This window comes from Gymnodraco acuticeps, unplaced genomic scaffold (assembly GCF_902827175.1).
Source record: "Gymnodraco acuticeps unplaced genomic scaffold, fGymAcu1.1, whole genome shotgun sequence".
Lineage (NCBI taxonomy): Eukaryota > Metazoa > Chordata > Actinopteri > Perciformes > Bathydraconidae > Gymnodraco > Gymnodraco acuticeps.
Genome location: NW_022991219.1, coordinates 3,046,748 through 3,065,963, shown reverse-complemented (window position 1 = coordinate 3,065,963; position 19,216 = coordinate 3,046,748). Strand labels below are relative to the sequence as shown.

Sequence of the window (19,216 nt, the reverse complement as noted above, 5' to 3'; positions counted from 1 at the left end):
CCTCTGCTTCCCACAGCACAGTCCATCCAATCAGCTGAGTGATTTGGTTGGTGGCCAACACCCCACCCCCCCTTCAATCCTCTCTCTCTTATCATGTCAAGAGGAGACGCAGCACCTGCACACACTCCAGCTTTGAGATCCCCCCCCCCCCCATCAGAGCAAACCATTTACAAGTTTGTGTTATGGCTGGGCTACTTAAAGAAAATCATATCGCAACACCAATATCTGATCAAATACCTTAATGTGATATTGTCACTATATTGTAGGGTTGGCAATTTATTCTTTAATAAAATATATGCACAATTAGAATTGTGATCAGTAATGTGGATTTAATCACGAAGCAGGTTAAGGCAATAATATAGTTGAAGCAGTTGCACCACGATGACAGCAGCCACCCTCCCATATTTGTTATTGAAAAAAGTGTCAATAACTGTCTATAGTGTTGCATTTATTTTGTCTAGTGTCTTTATTATTTGAATAAATGCCTTTATTTCGAAAGAAGATAAAAACAGTACTTTACAAATGTTTTAGTTTTTTCATTTCTTGTGATACTGATGTATGACTTGAAAAACACACATTTTAAAATGATCAGTAGTCTGTGCATTGTCCTTTCCATAACCTAGCAAGTATACCCATGATACCATTTGTTTATTATATCGCAAATCGCATATTGTCCACAATAATTGCAATATGAGTTTTTCCCCAAATTGTGCAGTCCTAGTTCATAGCGCATGTACTCTAGGTGTTTTTTATATCAGTCACATTCATATATTTAAATTATACTCCACATTACTGCTTTTTTTGTAATTCTGGTAAGAAGCCAACTCTATGTTGTGCTCTGCGCAATGGCAAGACCATTGACTCGTAATCTTGAACTGCTAGAACAATCTGATATATTCATTTAAAATGCAATTTACTGTAATGCAGCCTTTAAAACCAGAAAAAAAGACAACACTTGCAGATAACGCTTCTAAAATCTAAGACTGTAAATAGTCTCATATAAAGATACATATCTAACATTGATATATTGCTATGCCATAGTGAGTGTATCTTTACTAGTAATTATAACATTGATATATTGCTCAGCGCTAGTATATCTACAGTATGTGTTATGAGGAGAGTTAAAGTTCTTGTTTACACACAACAAACCTGTGAGCATGGGAATTTTTTTTTAAAGTCCTAAATTCACATCCACACAAAACAAAAGCTGTGTACTCATGTGGAGAAGGAAAACATGCATGTCGTCCAGGCTCTTCACATTAACCCTCCGTCAGTTCCAATTTGGCAGCGAGTGAAACACACTGTTGGTTTGTTAGCCACGCAGCAGAGCGAGACCCTGTCAGACACTTAGGCCTGACACCAGGGGACATGGTTATTAGCCCCCCTTTGTATCCTCATCTTTTTACTGTGCCAGGCAGGATGCCAGAGGAATAAGAAAACAAACTGTCAGCTGTAGCATCATTCATATCGAACACAATGGAGCTGCTGAGAAGGTTAGCGCACCAACCTGTGTCCAGAAAAAGCAACCAAAACAAAGTTAAAATGCTACCAGGGGGTTCAGTGTGCTGTAAACAGATTCAATGTGACATTAATATAATATAATCCAGTGAACAAATGCAACAAAGGCCATAGTTTTTGCTTCTTTTCCAAAATGTATAGTGTGTTTCTGCTTTTGACCTTGAATCGAGGGAGTTTAAAGGGCTCTACGTTGGTACTGGTGCAAACAATGCCCTTCCAGGATGGTGTGTACGTGAGCAGAAGCACACAGGAGGGAACGAGAGCCGGCAGGAGGGGAGAGGAAGGGAGGGAGGACAGCTACACAGAGGGGGCTGAACGAGGGGTTCATTTGAGACAGGGGTGCAAGGGAGAGCACACAGATCAAAGAGCCTTCTGGCTAGTGCAGCAGGTGACTGTCTTATGATCTCTTCTACTAGCCAACGGGATCCGCAACTCTGAACTGATCGCTTCTCAGAAAACAACCAAAAAACTAACAGTGGTTCTTAAATGCAGTCAAATCCAAATCATCTAACCTTATTAGGTTGTAGCCATGTTCTTATTAGCAAATGCTTCTAAAAGTCAATACATTTCAAATAAGCTGGCATTTGTCCTTAAAGGCCCTGTCACACTGTCCCGAAATTGACACCCGATGGACACACGAATATGGAATTGTGAATTTCGCACGAAGATGGCCCCGAACCACACACGAAGGCAACATTTACATTACATTTAAGACATACAACTGCAATGAAAGTACCAAAAACAATTATGTTACAGTACTATGATACTGTACTGATATCTTCAGACTTTGTTCTTTACTTTATCCGTCTTTATATGTAGAAAATATTACGTTTTCTCCGTAATGTTGTTTCCATAACAACAACAACTTCCTGTCAACTGTCCTTCAAAATAATATATTATATCCTTTTTAGTTTCACAGAACACAAATTGGGTTATTTACATAATATATTTACATGATTTTGTTGTGCAATAAAACAACCCGATGGACACACGATAAAGGAAATGTTCAAATTCGGCTGTGATCGTAGCAACATCGGGCCATTCGTGAGGGCATCTTAAGCCATCGTATGACCGCCGGTGGAGTTTCTCAGGCTCCGGCAGCAACTTCGTGAGCGGTGGCAAAATCTTTGGCATGCCAACAAATTGCCGAAGGACCTTGCGAAGGTTCATTTTCGTGTTGAATTCGTGTGTTAATTGTTCCCTTCGTAAGGCCATCGTGAGGGCATCTTGTTATCATCGGTGCCATCGGGCATTCGCCCCGATCAGAGTGAGGGCGAATGCACCGATGATAACACGAAGATGACACGATTTGACAAGATGCCCTCACGAGTGCCTTACGAAGTTGCCGCTCACAAAGTTGCTGCCGGAGCCTGAGAAACTCCACCGGCGGTCATACGATGGCTTAAAATGCCCTCACGAATGGCCCGATGTTGCTACGATCACAGCCGAATTTGAACATTTCCTTTATCGTGTGTCCATCGGGTGTCAATTTCGGGACAGTTTGACAGGGCCTTAACTGCCATTACATTTAAAGTTATGGAGACAAACATACGTTTTTTTATTTTTTTAAAAAGGTATTTACTTCAGCTTTGATCCAAAAAGCTGAAACCAATTATTTTTCAAGGAGGTAACTTTAATGACTTCTTCATTATGAATATCTGGCAGGCAGCATGCCCTTGGTTCTTTCTCGTTCATGTGACTAAGCTTCAAATGACGAGTCCCTGAATCTAATGATGACAGGAGAACCTCTGCATGATGCAAAATAATATATATGTGGGTTGAAGGGGAACGAGAAGTAAACTCAAATCCATTTTAAGTGCTTGCTTTAAGAAATTACAGGGCGGTCTACATTCTTCGAGGGGAATATAACATGAGATTTAAAGACTAAAAAATACACTGACTTTCTTTTTCTTCTTGAAATATTTAAAAAAAATATATAGGTAACATTAGCAATAACATTAACTAGAGCCTTGGCTCTGAGGGCTTCAACGTGCAAATAAACTCACATGCTTTCATGCCACTACATCGGACTATAAGACACAAAGTCTGGATAAGTGCAGCGATTGAATTATCAAATGATGTAATTAAAGAGTTTTAGAGTCTTTGGTTAGAGGAATCTTTGCTTTAGATATACTGCTCTACTGCCAAATCTTAACCAGTGAAGTTCTTCAAAAGCTCCACTTCCACTTAATGAAAATCCCCTGATTTATCTGTAAAAAAGCCAAGATCCAAACTTCAGGCTGGATTCAATATTTGAATCTTATCAGCTCAGAGGATAAGATGACCCAACTGCAGCATGTTACGTTTTATGACCAAAAACCAGGTAGCAACAAATCATTCAGAGAAAAATAATTGTACTATATGTAACATTTCCCCTCTGCTCTTCTCCCTGTACACCAACAGCTGCACCTCCAGTCACCAGTCTGTCAAGCTCCTGAAGTTCAGACGACACCACCCTCATCGGACTCATCTCTGGTGGGGACGAGTCTGCCTACAGGTGGGAGATGGACCATCTGGTGACCTGGTGCAGGGACAACCACCTGGAGCTCAACGCTCTCAAGACAGTGGAGATGGTTGTGGACTTCAGGAAGAACGCAGTCCCACCCGCCCCCATCACTCTGTGTGACTCCCCAGTAACTGCTGTGGAGTCTTTCCGCTTCCTGGGCACCATCATCGCCCAGGACCTCAAACGGGAGCAGAACATACTCCCTCATCAAAAAAGCCCAGCCGAGGATGTTCTTCCTGAGGCAGCTGAAGAAATTCAACCTGCTAAAGACGATGATGGTGAACTTCATGGAGTCCATCCTCACCTCCTCCATCACCATCTGGTACACTGCAGCCACAGCCAAGGATAAGGGCAGGCTGCAGCGGGTCATCCGCTCTGCAGAGAAGGTGATCGGCTGTAATCTGCCATCCCTCCACGACCTGCAAGCCTCCAGAACCTCCGACCCCTCCCACCCTGGACACAAACTGTTCACCCCCCTCCCCTCTGGCAGGAGGCTGCGCTCCATCAGGACCAAAACCTCTCGCCACCTGAACAGTTTCTTCCCCTCCGCTACCGGCCTCTTAAACAAGGCCCGCCCCCCCCCCCCCACTGACACTTACCTCAGCCACAACGTAGTCTATATGCATTACATTAATGCACACAATGTTCATACTGCTTACTACACATATTTCCTGTTTCATGTCCTATAATTCATTCATAGCATTCTATTTCCATGTAAATTACTGCTTTTTTTATTTATTTATTTTATTGCTATTTAGTTAACTATATTTTATTACGGTGCCCTTAAAGATTTTTTGTTTTATATTAGATTTCTTGTTTTATATTTTACGTCTGCACCATGACATCAAGTCAAATTCCTCGTATGTGTAAACCTATCTGGCAATAAACCTGTTTCTGATTCTGATACTAGACTTTAATTTAACTGTATTTCATTCAAAAAAAATTCTGCATAGGAGCCTTAATATTGCTTCTGATTGAGAGTTATCCTATTCAAAAATCAAAGTCGTGTCAAACATTATTTGTCATTTCTTGTAAATGTACACAAAATACCAGTTTTACTACCTTTTTATCCTACATTAGCCACAATGCTACGTTAGCCAACTGCGGACTAGAATACATCCTGAATTTAGCACACCTAATTAGTAAATTCAAGGTTAATTAAAATCAAATTGTGAGTGACCCCAAGAATTTACATGTTTAAACGACTCGTGAGATACCAGAGGATTTTAACCAGTATTGTAAAAGTGTAACAAATTGCTTACTATCATTTGGGCCAGTAAGATTTAGGCAGAACTAGAACAGCTCCACATAAAAACGGTCCTGTTCTGAAACCAGTGGCAGGTATTATCCAATGAATGACATCATGCTCTCATTATTTGAAATGATACAGCTGGCAACATGGCGTTGAATTGGTTATTCTATAACACATAGGTGTGAGCAAGCTCTCTGATTGGTCAATAGGCGTGTTTGATTCCACGATCAAAGAACGGTCAAATAGAACCTGCCTTTTCACAACAAGTCAGTATCCCTCCGCGTCTGAGAAAAACGGTATACCCTTGGCCCGCGAACTGGAACAAGAAAGCAGCGGAGAAGTAACGGGGCAGAAACCCTCCTTTTTACGTTACGAAACAAACTTCCAAACATAATATGGAAACATTTAAGATTAAATTCAACCTCCGGGGGGGTCTTACTGTGGAGGACTGGATTGAGGAGTGCCTAGAAAAAAAAGCACCTAAACGACAACATGCAGAGCTACGTGAAGAGCAGGTAGACCAACTGGAAAAGTACCACAATTCAAAAGCTAACTGCAAACTGGAACAAGAAAGCAGCGGAGAAGTAGTGGTTTCCATAGCGACACACAGCCGTTACATTGTCTCTCGTTGGAAAATAGTTAGCTACAAAATGTCAGATTTTATAGTTATCATCTGGACAACAGAAAAATGTGGAGCAACGCGCTTTTTGCCGGTCCGGGACACGCCAAACGGCCACTGGAGGAAAGCTCTTCCGTGAACACCACAGCACCAACTGCAAAAAAGTCTGGCATGGAGTTCATGAGTTGTTTCAAAAATTGCACGTTTAATGGCAGCATGAACATCCACCTTCATTCTGAAGCCAAAATGTTAAATATGTAAATAAATAAATAGCCTAATTCAAGAATTGTTGTCAATAAATTGGTTAATAATATATTATTTACTATAATTATATCAATAACTGTAAGCGGGGAAGCAGGAGTGTTCGATTGATCGGCTCTCGTTACCAAGGGAACTACTTTATAGGAACTACTTTCTGACGGAGATTAACTCAAGCAGAAAGTGAAGGTTTGGGAGCAAATTAGCCCACATTATGAAATTATGTTTACGATATTGTTGATTACAATGATAGTTTGTGTTATAGAATCGCAATCATACACTTGAGGCCGTTCTTTAACTCCAGTACAGGCGTACGGACCTCGGCGCAAGCGCCTCGGTCCTGCCGCAGTACTGTCGTACCAATAATGACGTTAAAGAACGGCCTCTCGTGTATGATTGCTTAAATCATTAACAACTCATATGTTCTTGGCCAAGTTCATTTTTCATTCTGTGATATCATCCATAAAAAGGTGAATGAAGTGACGGCTGAGAAAGGGATCACATGGGTCACCTTCACAGATATTCATGCAACATGATATCTGTGCTGATATCTGTATATAATAAGCCATTTTTTAAATATCATGCTGAGCTAGGCACAGTGCAAACACAAAGCCTTCATCATTACAAAAGACAGGATCTGATGCATGATGCTAAATAAATACTGCAGTTTGCCACAACAAAGAGAGCCGGGAATTGGGCTGATAATGAAAAAAGGCACTTTAAAGCATGAGAATTACAGGAAAGAGTAATGGGGCCACTAATGCTTCATTATAAATACTGATTTATCTGTTTTTCATACAAAAATGATCGATTAACCATTTAGTCCACAAAGTCATGTAGAAATAAGGGGAGAAAAACTGTTATATTCAGTTCACAATAATGTGAAAAGCAACAAAGCCTCACACGTGAAATGCTGGAACAAGTGAGTTTTTATGTGCGATATATGACAATTATCAAATGTGTATGTAATGTATCCACTAACTACAGTACTAGGAACGGCTATGGTGTTGAGAAGCTGGAAAGTATCAAGAGAGATCAAAGTGACAAGCAGGAGGAAAAGAGCATGGGAAAAAACAGGAGGCTAGTAAGAAAGACTAGAGCAAGAATGTCACAGCTGGAAGAACTAAATCTGGACAGCAACTGCCCACGAAAAGAAAGCGGTTACAAAAACCAAAATACCAACTACTGAGTCTCTAAAGGCCAATCTGCTCTGTGAGCTCAACATGTGGTCCTTTAAATCTGCTCCTAAGGCACCAAAACACATCAGAGCTATATCTCAACAAACTCACCCTGTAGAGCTTTGAGATCTGCGCAGGAATAACAACTTGACTGACTAATGGTTAAAGAGTATGTTGGTGTAGGGCACAGATCCAGTCTGCTGAGTTACTGAATGCCTTGACCTTTAAAACAGAATTGTAACAGCTGATCAAGAGGCAAGGTCGAAATCATTATTGTGTTCTTCAAATCAAAAGCCCTTATGTGTCCTCAGATCTGTTTGTCTGTAATCTGTTGTGTTTTTAAAAGATCTTTAAAGATACTCCAATGTATAGTTATAGGTAAATATGTAACTAAACTATTGAGGGAAAATAATGGAGGTCAATCCACACGTAACTAACTACCTAATGTTCACACCCATAGACTGTTATGTTGCAGGTCACTGTACACCACTAAGTGTCTTTGAGACACTCTGAAGGGACAGAAAGCAGAACACATCATAACATCGCTGCACTTAGCTTCAAAAGTACTTTTAGGGAGGGACACAAGATGATTTAATCATACTTACTATGTGTGAAAAGGTACCTTCCTTTCACACCTATGTATCAAATCAAACAAACAAACAGAAATGTGTCAGCTGTAATGACAGTTGCACTGAAAGGTAAAAAGGTCTAGCTACTGACGGCAGTGTTTTATGTTTTGAGTCCCAATTATCTGAATAATAGTGAGGCGTTCCTATTTGTTATGATGATAAACAGTTATCAAGCAGAAAACAAAAGGGGAAGTCTCTCCCACTTGGTCACATCTGAAAGTTGAAAGGCGATCATAACAATTAATCATAGAGGGAAATTAAATTGCTCTCGGACAGCTAATCAGCAGGGTTGGTTCAAGAGTGCCCATATTTAAAATAATTGAACTTTTGCTAAAAAAAAGTGGCCCAATATGACGGAAAAAACATTAATTTATGAAACTCATTTTTGCTGACATGACAAATATCACGAGGGGACAAACACAAGCAGGTAAAGGCTTCAGATCAGAGTACAGCAACATTAGCCAAATGCTAATAACAGGGGACGTGCCAGCAGGCCATATGATTATTAAAAACAACTGAAACAGACTTACTGTGCTGCTGCAGTTGTTATCTTAGCATGTGATGAGTGATATCCAGTGTTTGTAAGGTACTGTCTCCTTTAGTGTGCGTCCGTTAAATGAAATGCTCTCTGGGCTGCTTTACCGGCCGGCTTCTGTCCTGTCTCGAGAGTGTCCTGTGAGAGAGAGCGAGAGAGAGAGAGAGCGAGAGAGAGAGAGCGAGAGAGCGAGAGAGCGAGAGAGAGCGAGAGAGAGAGAGAGAGAAACAGTCAGGCGGGATGGAGGTGGGGCTGAAGGGGGAATGAAAGAGGAGGAGGGACGTACGGAGAAAAGGCGTGCTGGTTTATTATGTCTGAGAAACAGACAGAAACTTAAGCAGAGCCAGAGGTCTGTAAGGTGTTGGTGTTTCTGCAGCAGCTCAGGATGTCCCACGTCCTCATCACATGGACACGGTTATTTGCATTAACCAAACTCTGCAAAGCTCCTGGCTCTGGTTTCTGCTGTGCTATCTAAATCAAACCTATAGTTCAACCTTTGTCACTGCAACAATGCCAAGTCTGTTTCCCAGCACTACTGGTCAGTGATTTACAGACTGTCATCAGAGATTAATATGTCTACTGTCGCTCCTAAAGCAGGAGGAAACTATTCTGTTACCCTTACCCTCTTTATAAATGTGTGCTTCTTATGTTTAACTGTACAATTCTACAAAATGGATACCTTTACACATTTAGACTTGAGTTTATCTTTGTTCATTGTTATCTGGGATGTATCTTCATGACCAGTTAAGGCTACATCCTGGGGGGGTACAGACACACGTTCACTTATCGATAAGTTGGTAAGTAACATCAGTTTGTTTGTGCAGTTTAACATAAAGCTCACAGAATAGGTTCAGTTATAACAAAAAACAAGTCAACTGGAAATATGTTATCCTAAACCAAAGACTACTCGTGCTTTTTGAATGTATTCTCCTTAGCAACACAACTACCACACTGATGCAAGACAATTTAATTTGTTTATGTATTGCTTACAGTGCAGTCTCATTCAAGGTTGCAATGTTACCAAAAAAGGGCATTGTGGTTTCTTTTGGAGATTCCACTTGTTCTGAAATAGTAGCAACACAGCCACATCTTCTGTTATCTAACATGTAACCTGACACAGTCATGATATCATAGAGAACAGCTCAAATATTTGATTACATCACACAAGATCATATCCAAAAGAAAGGAGTTTAAATTCTTAACCCATGCAGAACTTTTTGAGCTGAGACTGTACTATAGTTAATAGAATAGAATATATCTTTATTGTCATCATACAGAGTATAACGACATTTCGTTGGCATCTCTCACTGCAGTAATAAAATAAATAGAGACAAATAAATCATTAAAAGCAGTAGTAAAAGCAGAGTTAGCAGCAATGATAGTTCGAAGTAACTCCGACAACAAATTCAAATAAAGGTTTTCCTCCAAAGTTAGATCACAATACTTTTTATTGTGTTCAGGGAAAATAAACTGCGTGAGAAAACAAATTCATGCTGAGGATGACTTGGTGCCCTCTAATATTGTATAGTCTATGATATTTATGAATTGCAGAAATTCAATGCCATTTAAAACAGCTACAGACACAGTATTAAAGGTGACATGTCATGCTTTTCCGGTTAGTACCCGTCCCCTTGTGTGTTATGAAGGTTTTTATGCATGTAAACGGTGTGCAGAGTCAAAACCCTCAAAGTACACCCTGTAGGGAGTAAAACTCTAAAACAGAAAATAGGCTTGTTTGAGACGCGTTGCGGCTCGCCTCGAAAGTAGACGAGAATAGCCGATCGCAGCCGGGGGAGGTCTCAAAAAGCTCGCCTGAAGTCGGACAGCTCGGAGTCGGCTTCGTCTTCTTCTTCTTCTTCTCTCGGTTTTTTGGCGGATTGCAAACAGCTTGAAGGTGCATACTGCCACCTCCGGAGTCGGCTTGACTCGGTTTGCATTTATAAAGAATGCACACATGTGTTTAATCGTTAATGTCAGATATGTACTAAGTAAATACATTTGTTCCTGCTCAAGATTAGATTCAACTTTATTGTTATTTCACATATTACAGGTACTGAGACAACGAAATACACTTTAGCTTCTAACCAGGTGCAACAAGCAGTAAAGTGAAAAGTAATGTACACAATAGACAGAATAAAATATAGAATGAATTGAATGATGAATAAACAGTGAGGGGTATGAATACACTAGATATCAGCCTGTGAGCAGTATGAACAGTGTGTATGAATATGCTAAGATATATAAAGTATGAAAACGGTAAGCAGTGCAAGTATAGTATAAAATATATGGATATTAATTTAATGATGATAAACATTGTGGAACAATGATGAAAAATGTTAATGGAGGGGGGCGTAAAACTGACACAAAACAACAAACTTTTGCCGAGCCAATTGGAGAGTTTCATCAGCAGCACGTGGTAAAAACCACCAATGAGCGCTCAGCTCGAGATACCAGCGAGTCGTTTCCCATCAAGCATTTCGCTTCCGCAGCCCGTGGAGAGGAACTTCTCCGCCTCGCCACGCCTCGCTCTCAAGGCTGCGGGCGTCTTTGTCCCGCGAGATTTCAACGTCTCATGTAGGCGAGCCTCCAGAGCAAGTCGGACAAAATGACTAACCATCATGCAACGCACTAGCAAGACGTTGATCGCAACTGCGCAGGTCTTGCTTGTCTCAAACAAGCCTAATACCTCCCCAAAACGCCTCGCTGGAGATACGTCACTGTCCATTTGATTCTTCCGGGGACATCATGATGTCATGTCGTCCCCGGAACGAAATGGACCAATCCGCGGAGCCGTTACGTTAAGCCCCCGCTGATTGGTCCAAATTGACCAATCCACGGACTTCCTCACACACTCAGTGCATGCAGCTCTGCTGATCTCTCCTCCCTGGCTGCAGGCTGATAACAGACAGTTGGGATCGCGGCGAAATTCTCTCTGCAGACCCATTCTCTCTGCAGACCCATTCTCTCTGCAGACCCATTCTCACAGCGTTTATCTACCCTTTTCTGACTCAATATCAAGCCACACTTATTGTTTTTACTTCGGCTGTGACTTTGTGTGTGCTCAGGATGAGTTTGGCTGTGTTTCGCTGTGTATCGCTAAACAAGGAAATCACACCTCCACGGAGCTTAGCGCGATTCACAACGTCCCGACTGGTCCCGACCAATCGGAGCACACTGGGCTCACAGAGAGGGGGGGGGGCAAGAGCTGCAACGAACCGTTTAGTGGAGAGAGAAGGCTTGTTTGAGACAAGCGAGACCTGCGCAATTTCGATCAACGTCTTGCTCGTGCGTTGCATGGTTAGTCATTTTGTCCGACTTGCTCTGGAGGCTCGCCTACATGAGACGTTGAAATCTCGCGGGACAAAGACCCCCGCAGCCTTAAGAGCGAGGCGCGGCGAGTCGGCGCAGTTCCTCTCCACGGGCTGCGGAAGCGAAATGCTTGATGGGAAACGACTCGCTGGTATCTCGAGCTGAGCGCTCATTGGTGGTTTTTACCACGTGCTGCTGATGAAGCTCTCCAATTGGCTCGGCAAAAGTTTGTTGTTTTGTGTCAGTTTTACGTCGCCAATTCCGTTCACATTTTTCATAATTGTTCCACAATGTTTATCATCATGAAATTAATATCTATATATGTTATACTATACTTGCACTGCTTACCGTTTTCATACTTTATATATCTTAGCATATTCATACACACTGTTCATACTGCTCTCAGGCTGATATCTAGTGTATTCATACCCCTCACTGTTTATTCATCATTCAATTCATTCTATATTTTATTCTGTCTATTGTGTACATTACTTTTCACTTTACTGCTTGTTGCACCTGGTTAGAAGCTAAAGTGCATTTCGTTGTCTCAGTACCTGTAATATGTGCAATAACAATAAAGTTGAATCTAATCTTGAGCAGGAACAAATGTATTTACTTAGTACATATCTGACATTAACGATTAAACACATGTGTGCATTCTTTATAAATGCAAACCGAGTCAAGCAGACTCCGGAGGTGGCGGTATGCACCTTCAAGCTGTTTGCAATCCGCCAAAAATTCGAGAGAAGAAGAAGTAGACGAAGCCGACTCCGAGCATGGACTCCGAGCTCTCCGACTTCAGGCGAGCTTTTTGAGACCTCCCCCGGCTGCGATCGGTTATTCTCGTCTACTTTCGAGGCGAGCCGCAACGCGTCTCAAACAAGCCTAGTGAATACACGTAGTTTACAGAGATGCTGTATGCGAAACCAATGTGAGTTTGGAAAATTGCACAGTATAAATCTATTCTAGTAGACCTCAACAATGGAATTATGATCAGTGGAAATGGCCATGACATGTGACCTTTAAGATACATACCGTTGAACACCTAGTACTTAAAGGTGGGGTATGTAATTTATTTCAGAAATACTTTTTGTTATATTCCATGGAATGCTCTTAACATCCCGATAGCAATGAATATATTAAATGCTTTGACAATAAATACCAAGCCGTGGCTCTGTAAAAAGCACGGCCCGGCCCGGCCCGGCTAAAATAACTGGATGGCCTACCTGCCTGTCAGCCTTCCATCTGTGCACAAACTTATCTCGTGCCCTCATTGGTCATGTGCGCGTTCGTGTGTGTTGGAGGAGGGGCTCTGTAAGGAAGTGGCAGATTTTTTCCGGTTGTGTATTTTCAAATTCTAGCGCACTCGAGCTGGTTTCTGCAAAATTACCTACCCCACCTTTAAAATAACAAAGATAATCAATGCAATTTAAACATGGTATCATTTTCAAACTTGTATATTTGTTCATAGTTGTTCTATAAGTGTAAAGGTTATGAGAGACACAACCAAAGACATCTCACTCAATCTTTCCTCTTGTCTTTATTATATGGAGGGTAATCATGTGCTCCTTAATTCATAGTGTTAATAATACCTCCTTTTGTGTCAGCAGTGTTTTCCTCTCTGCATTAGTAATGCCAGTTGTGTTGAACACAGTGAATAATGTGCGTTTTACCAACAAAGGTGCCATTCATGTATGTGTGTACAGAGGCTGCACCTCTGAGTCTCTACTCTGTGTGACTGCACAGTAAAACGAGGTATTAAAGAGGAAAAAGGGAATATGCAGAAGCCATTGTTACTTCTGCAAGCTCCACACCTGCAGGATTACCAAGTAAGGGAGACTTGTTAACCTCAACTACTGAAGGAGGGGTTAAAGATGAAAGGCAAGGATGTTACTCTCACTGACTAATTGTTACTGATAAAAGCGATTGTGTTTACCATTTTGCTGTTAAACTATATTTAAAACACACTACGTCAAAGACTGAGAGTTGAATTCTGATTCCTAATCTCACTTCAAGCATTAACGCCTGCTAGCTATCATGATGATACCTACCATAATTAGCAAAACCACAAAGTTAGCTAGCTTGAGAAATACAACTTATAAGCAACTTCTTTTCACGTCCCGGCCAAAACTGTCACCAATGTTTTTGGTATACAGTTAGTCAAAAGGTTAGTGTTTCGATATAATAGGTCGAAACAACGACGATATAAACAAGACAATTTGAGCCGAAACATTCACACTTGACGCCCGGAGCGGACTCCTACCCTGCAGCGTATGGAAATGTCCTCTTACCAAGTTTGGACAGTTTAAGAAACATACACCCAGGCGACAGGTTTACTACATAATTGTTAATGGAAATACAGCAAAACGTATTGAAAGAGGGAAAATATAAACTTACATGTTTATTTGGTCTATTCAACGTCGTTGTCGGCGCAGAAGTTTCCCCCAGCAAACTTCAAGCTCAGCTGTCACATCGGGTTGTCCGCTCTGTGTTCCATTTGGTCATCTTCAAAGCGGGGCATTATGGGATATGTAGTTCTTCGACAAAATGCATATATTTTTCATCAAATTCTGTTAAAGATAAATATGTTTACAGAGGTGGGGAGAAGTATTCAGATCTTGTACTTATGTAAAAGTACCTGAGTAAAGAAATACTCTGTTACAAGTAAAACCAAATCGTTTTGAAATTCATTCCAAATGTTACTCAATGTACAAACGTTTTAGCATCAAAAATACAAAAGTACTTATTATGCAGATTGGCCCATTTCAGAATGATTTTATTATAAAATTATATTATATATTATTATTATATTATTATTTTTTGATTATGTTTATGATGCATTCATGTGTTTATCAAAGCTGGTAAATGTGCAGCTAGTTTTAATTACTTTATTTACTGCAGGGTAGCTTGTTCATTTTTAATCCAGGTGTAACTAAAGTCTTATTTAAATGGCACTAAAAACAGCAAACTAACTAAAGATATTAGTAAAAGTACACTATTTACCTCTAATTGTAGTGGGTTAGAACTACAAAGTAGAAAAATGTTGAAATACTCAAGTAAAGTAGGTCTGTCAAAATTGTACTTAAGTAAAGTGCTTGAGTAAATGTGCGTTGGTACTTTACACCACTGTCCTTTTATGACATTTATATAAAATATACATCCTTTATTTAACCAGCTAAAAGTCTCATTGAGATAAAAATCTCTTTTTCAAGAGCAACCTGGCCAAGAAGGGCAGCATGAACAATTTTACACAAATTAACACAAAACAATACAGGCAGACGAATACAACTGTCGTAAAACACAAATGAAATGGCACATTAACCAGTCAATATGTTAATAAAAGAAATTGTTAAAAAACATTAAAAACTGGCACAGTTTTAAAACGACTTCAATTAGGGGATATAAGAGCAATCACATTGACCAATGGTTTCTTGTTCTCTGTCCTTTAAGATGGACTTGAACTCCCCCATAGTGATAACATCTGACAGTTTAAACTCCATGTTAATGTTATTATTTGTTTTAGAAAAAAAATAGAGTCTGAACCTCTGAGGCTGTCTATCAAGTCCATGTGAATAATGACTGTAGTGCTCTGGTTTCAAGTCACACAAATATTTCATTACACTATTACTTGTGTTTTTATTGTATGTTTTATATATGGGTGGTGAAATCATGTGGAAATGAAAACTGGTCACATGCAAAGTATTTTAGGCCAGAGAAATCGCATCACACCATGATGTTATTTGTGGTTGTCCTATCTGACAGACTATAGACTTCACAAGTGTGTGACAGGTGATACAAGCTGCTGGAGAAATAGCTTAACTATACATATCTTACACAGCACTGTAACTTGAATTCATGTATTTATTTATTTGTATTATCTTTGCTTTTTAATGACTGTTTTTAAATGCCATTTTGAATCTCTTTCCGCTGCACTACTTCGTCGTGCTCTTAACAAATGTCATTTTTGTGAAGCACTTTGAATTGCCTTCTGTTGAAATTTAATATAAACTTGCCTTGCCTTGCCTTGCCTTGCCTTAACAAAATAAGGCTTATACAACATTTAAAAGCAGATGAAGCTGCACAGCTAAACAATTCACAATCATTAGATTTAATTCAACAGATGCAATACAAGTAATAGATAAGTGTTGATGTTCTCACATATCAATCTTCAAATGACCAACAACAACAGCCTTCAGTTTGAATGTTATGTGTGCCATACATTAATATACTGTATGTGGTTATTTTCAGCCGTCTCTCTTACGTTATCTTTCCAATCTAGTATGCCTGAGGACACCCACATGTGACTGGACCAAATGCTGAGCTATTTTAACCCTGAGAGCCGACCACAAGCCCGCCTGAGAATGTGCACAGACATACTATGCACCCTCAAACTTTCACACTCGCAGAAACTCACTCACATCTGATCTGACCCAAACAAATGCCTGCAGGCTTGCGTATAGTAAAGTGTTTGTGTGAGTGTCTGTCTACCTCTAGTGGTAAAAGTCTGAATTAAAAGAAAGAGTGTAGGCATTATCTATTTTCTTTTGATCTCTTGTTCAGGTATGTTTTACCCTTGGTTGATATCTTCATAAAATGCTATATTAAAAAAAGCCCACGTAGAATCAAGCTGATCGATTTTTCCAATGGCGTATAAATCTGTTAATCCCACAGAAATAAATGATTCTTTGCATTTGACAAATCAAAGTGCTTGTTTTTGATCGAAAGCTCAGGAACTGTAAGTGGACCTTGAGTAGATAGTTTGGTCTGCTGTTTCCGAGCAAACATGTAGAAGAAGACCTAACAACAGTGCTAAATAAAATAACATTTGAACATCTACAGGTCCAAGAGAATGTGAGCAAACTATTTGAAGACTGTGTGATAAGATCAAAAGCTCCAGAGGTACAGAGTAACTGTTGTTTCCAAGGTCAAAGAGTTGCCTTAAAACTCAGCTTGGTTGGGTTTGGCTAATCCTGCCACCTTTGAATCTGGTCATGTCTTCTTGCATTGTTTTTACAATTACCGGTAAATACTACGGCAACAAAAGACCCATTTATACAAAATACCATATTGATTTTCTGGTTCAGGCGGTCAACTGCAACTGCAGGTTAATTGTGGCAAAACATTCCTCTGTGGATACTAGTGTCTGGTCTTCCATTTGTGAGTAATGATAAATAATTTACCACAGTCTCCATAGTGGGCTTGTGGTCTGCCACATCCTCTCCCAAGGACAATAGAGCCATTTCCTGTGGGGTGAGACGCAGAGGACCAGAGAGAAAAACAGGCGAGTATTGTAAAGCAGGGACATCATATCAGCGTATCCTGTCTTTGGAGTGAAAGACATATTCCAGTGAGAAGTTAGATTTATGGTCTGTTTGCTGGGAGGTTACAGGGCAAGACTGGAGCGAGACACCAGTGCAGGCTTGTTTTGACCCCTGCCTACAGGACATTCTTAAAACCTTCTGACTTTGTAAAGGGAAATTATACAGAGACAGAAAAGGGAGAACTTCCTACACATTATCTCATGAGGTAAGTGAGAGAGAAATGTTTGAATGCTGTATAAAACAAATGGACATCAAAAGCTTGAATTAGTGCTGAAAGATGAAAAAGCCAGCCAGGTGTCTTTGACACGAACTGGCAAGTCTTACATAATTCCCACTCTTTTAACTCCTGGCTACTGTTCAAACTAAAGAGGCTGCTGTTTTCAAGACAATAGCTCCATTCATGTCACTGCTGCACAAGGAATATCTCAGAAAGCCAAAACAACTCAAAGACATGTAAAATACAACAACTGATAACAGCTCTGAGAATTATAAGCTACTGTTATGTCATACAATGAATAGTTTAAACATCAAGCCCCTCAAGCAATACATGAAAACCCAATATTTATCAAATTATGTGATGTCTGTCTGTCTGTCTGTTTATCCATAATGTTGCAGTTGCTCCCATTCTACATTAAAATAGGGGAACACAAATATGTAAACTATAAGCACCTCAAGCAATACATGAAAACCCAATATAGTCAATTAGGCCTGAGGCTAATTTGTTGGTTGTATGTACATTCAGTGTGAACAATATAATAGCCTATATAACCAGCAGGGTCCCAGCATGCCTTGTCCCGCTCCGTCCCTGTCTCTTTCATTCTAGGAGGGCACAGATGATGACTGTCACAATGGTCACAAAGGAAAGTGCCATGACAATAAGCCCGGGGCAGGACACAGAATACAGCCTGACCCTGAGTCTGTCAGCCAGTGAGATCCTGTCACATAGCCAGACACTTCGATACACATTGTACTGTGTTTTCTGCATTAACAAGTCTTAAATGAGTAAGCAAGAAAAATAAATACTTTTGCTGCATATAGCACTCGTCAATCATTCTATTTTTAGGAAATTCCTTTTTTACGTGCGGAAAGCTGACACTACTTTATCCTCAAATTTGGGACCTGTCAAAACTACCCATGCATTCAATGGAAATCAAATGTCGCATGTTGTGGTTTCTTAAACCTCTTATGTTATACATTTTGTTGTTGAATGTGTTTTGGTCTTTGCAGCATCACAGGTTTGTTTTAAACAAATGTGGACAGTGTCATGTTAAAGTTTTTGGAGGTGATTTATATAAGTCGATTCATTGATTAGTCTAGAACTTGAATCACAACCAGTTTTAATACTACATTTTTAAGAAAAAGTTCTTTATCTCCAGTGTCTCAAATGGTAATATTGGCTCCTCTACAGTTAAGAGAATAGTTGGTTTTTTTGGAGTGATGATTGGACAAAACAAGCACTTTTTTTAAGTGCAATGGACATTTTCTTCTATAGACCAAACGATTTACCAATTAATCGAGAAAGTAATCAGCAGATTGGTCGATTATAAAGATGGATGTTGGTTATAATCCAGCAGCCCTCTCATAGCGGGTGGTTTCCCGGCTCAGTGACTAATCGCGTCGTCTGGTTTCGTGGTGTAATCAAGGTGTGGTTTTACAGGTGCTCTGAATGGTTTCTAACACACAGCGCTGTTGTTGTACTTTCTTTGGTATCAGGAACAAAAACAATAGAAACACTAACATATTAATAACAGTTGTGTCTTGTGATTCGAGTAACTCAAAAGTGTTTATTATATCCGATTTTTATCTGAAATAGCCTACAGCTAATTTTTTGTCAGCATACTTCGCTCAAATGTTTTCAGTGAACTTTGTACTTTTTTATAATGCGGAGCTTGTGTGAGTTGATCTGTCTGTCTGTCTGCCTGTCTGTCTGTCTGTCTGCCTGTTTATCCATAAATGTGGTTATGTTGCAGTTGCTCCCATTCTCCCATTCTACATTCAAATAGGGGAACAAAAATATGTAAACTACAATATATATAGGCCTACAAGAACAGTCAAAACAGTACAGTCAAAACTATTATAAACATTTTAGGC

The 19,216-nt window shown here is 40.0% G+C and overlaps 1 protein-coding gene across 1 annotated transcript in view; it reads right to left on the bottom strand.

The window, feature by feature from the left end:
* Positions 1–3,988, bottom strand: part of si:dkey-28e7.3 (trafficking kinesin-binding protein 1) — a 29,439-nt gene extending 25,451 nt beyond the window's left edge. Inside the window, exon 1 of the mRNA XM_034239094.1 lies at positions 3,920–3,988. Within this exon, the coding sequence (XP_034094985.1) occupies positions 3,920–3,988 (69 nt within the window). The remainder of the gene's footprint in view (positions 1–3,919) is intronic.
* Between the last annotated feature and the right edge of the window lie 15,228 nt (positions 3,989–19,216).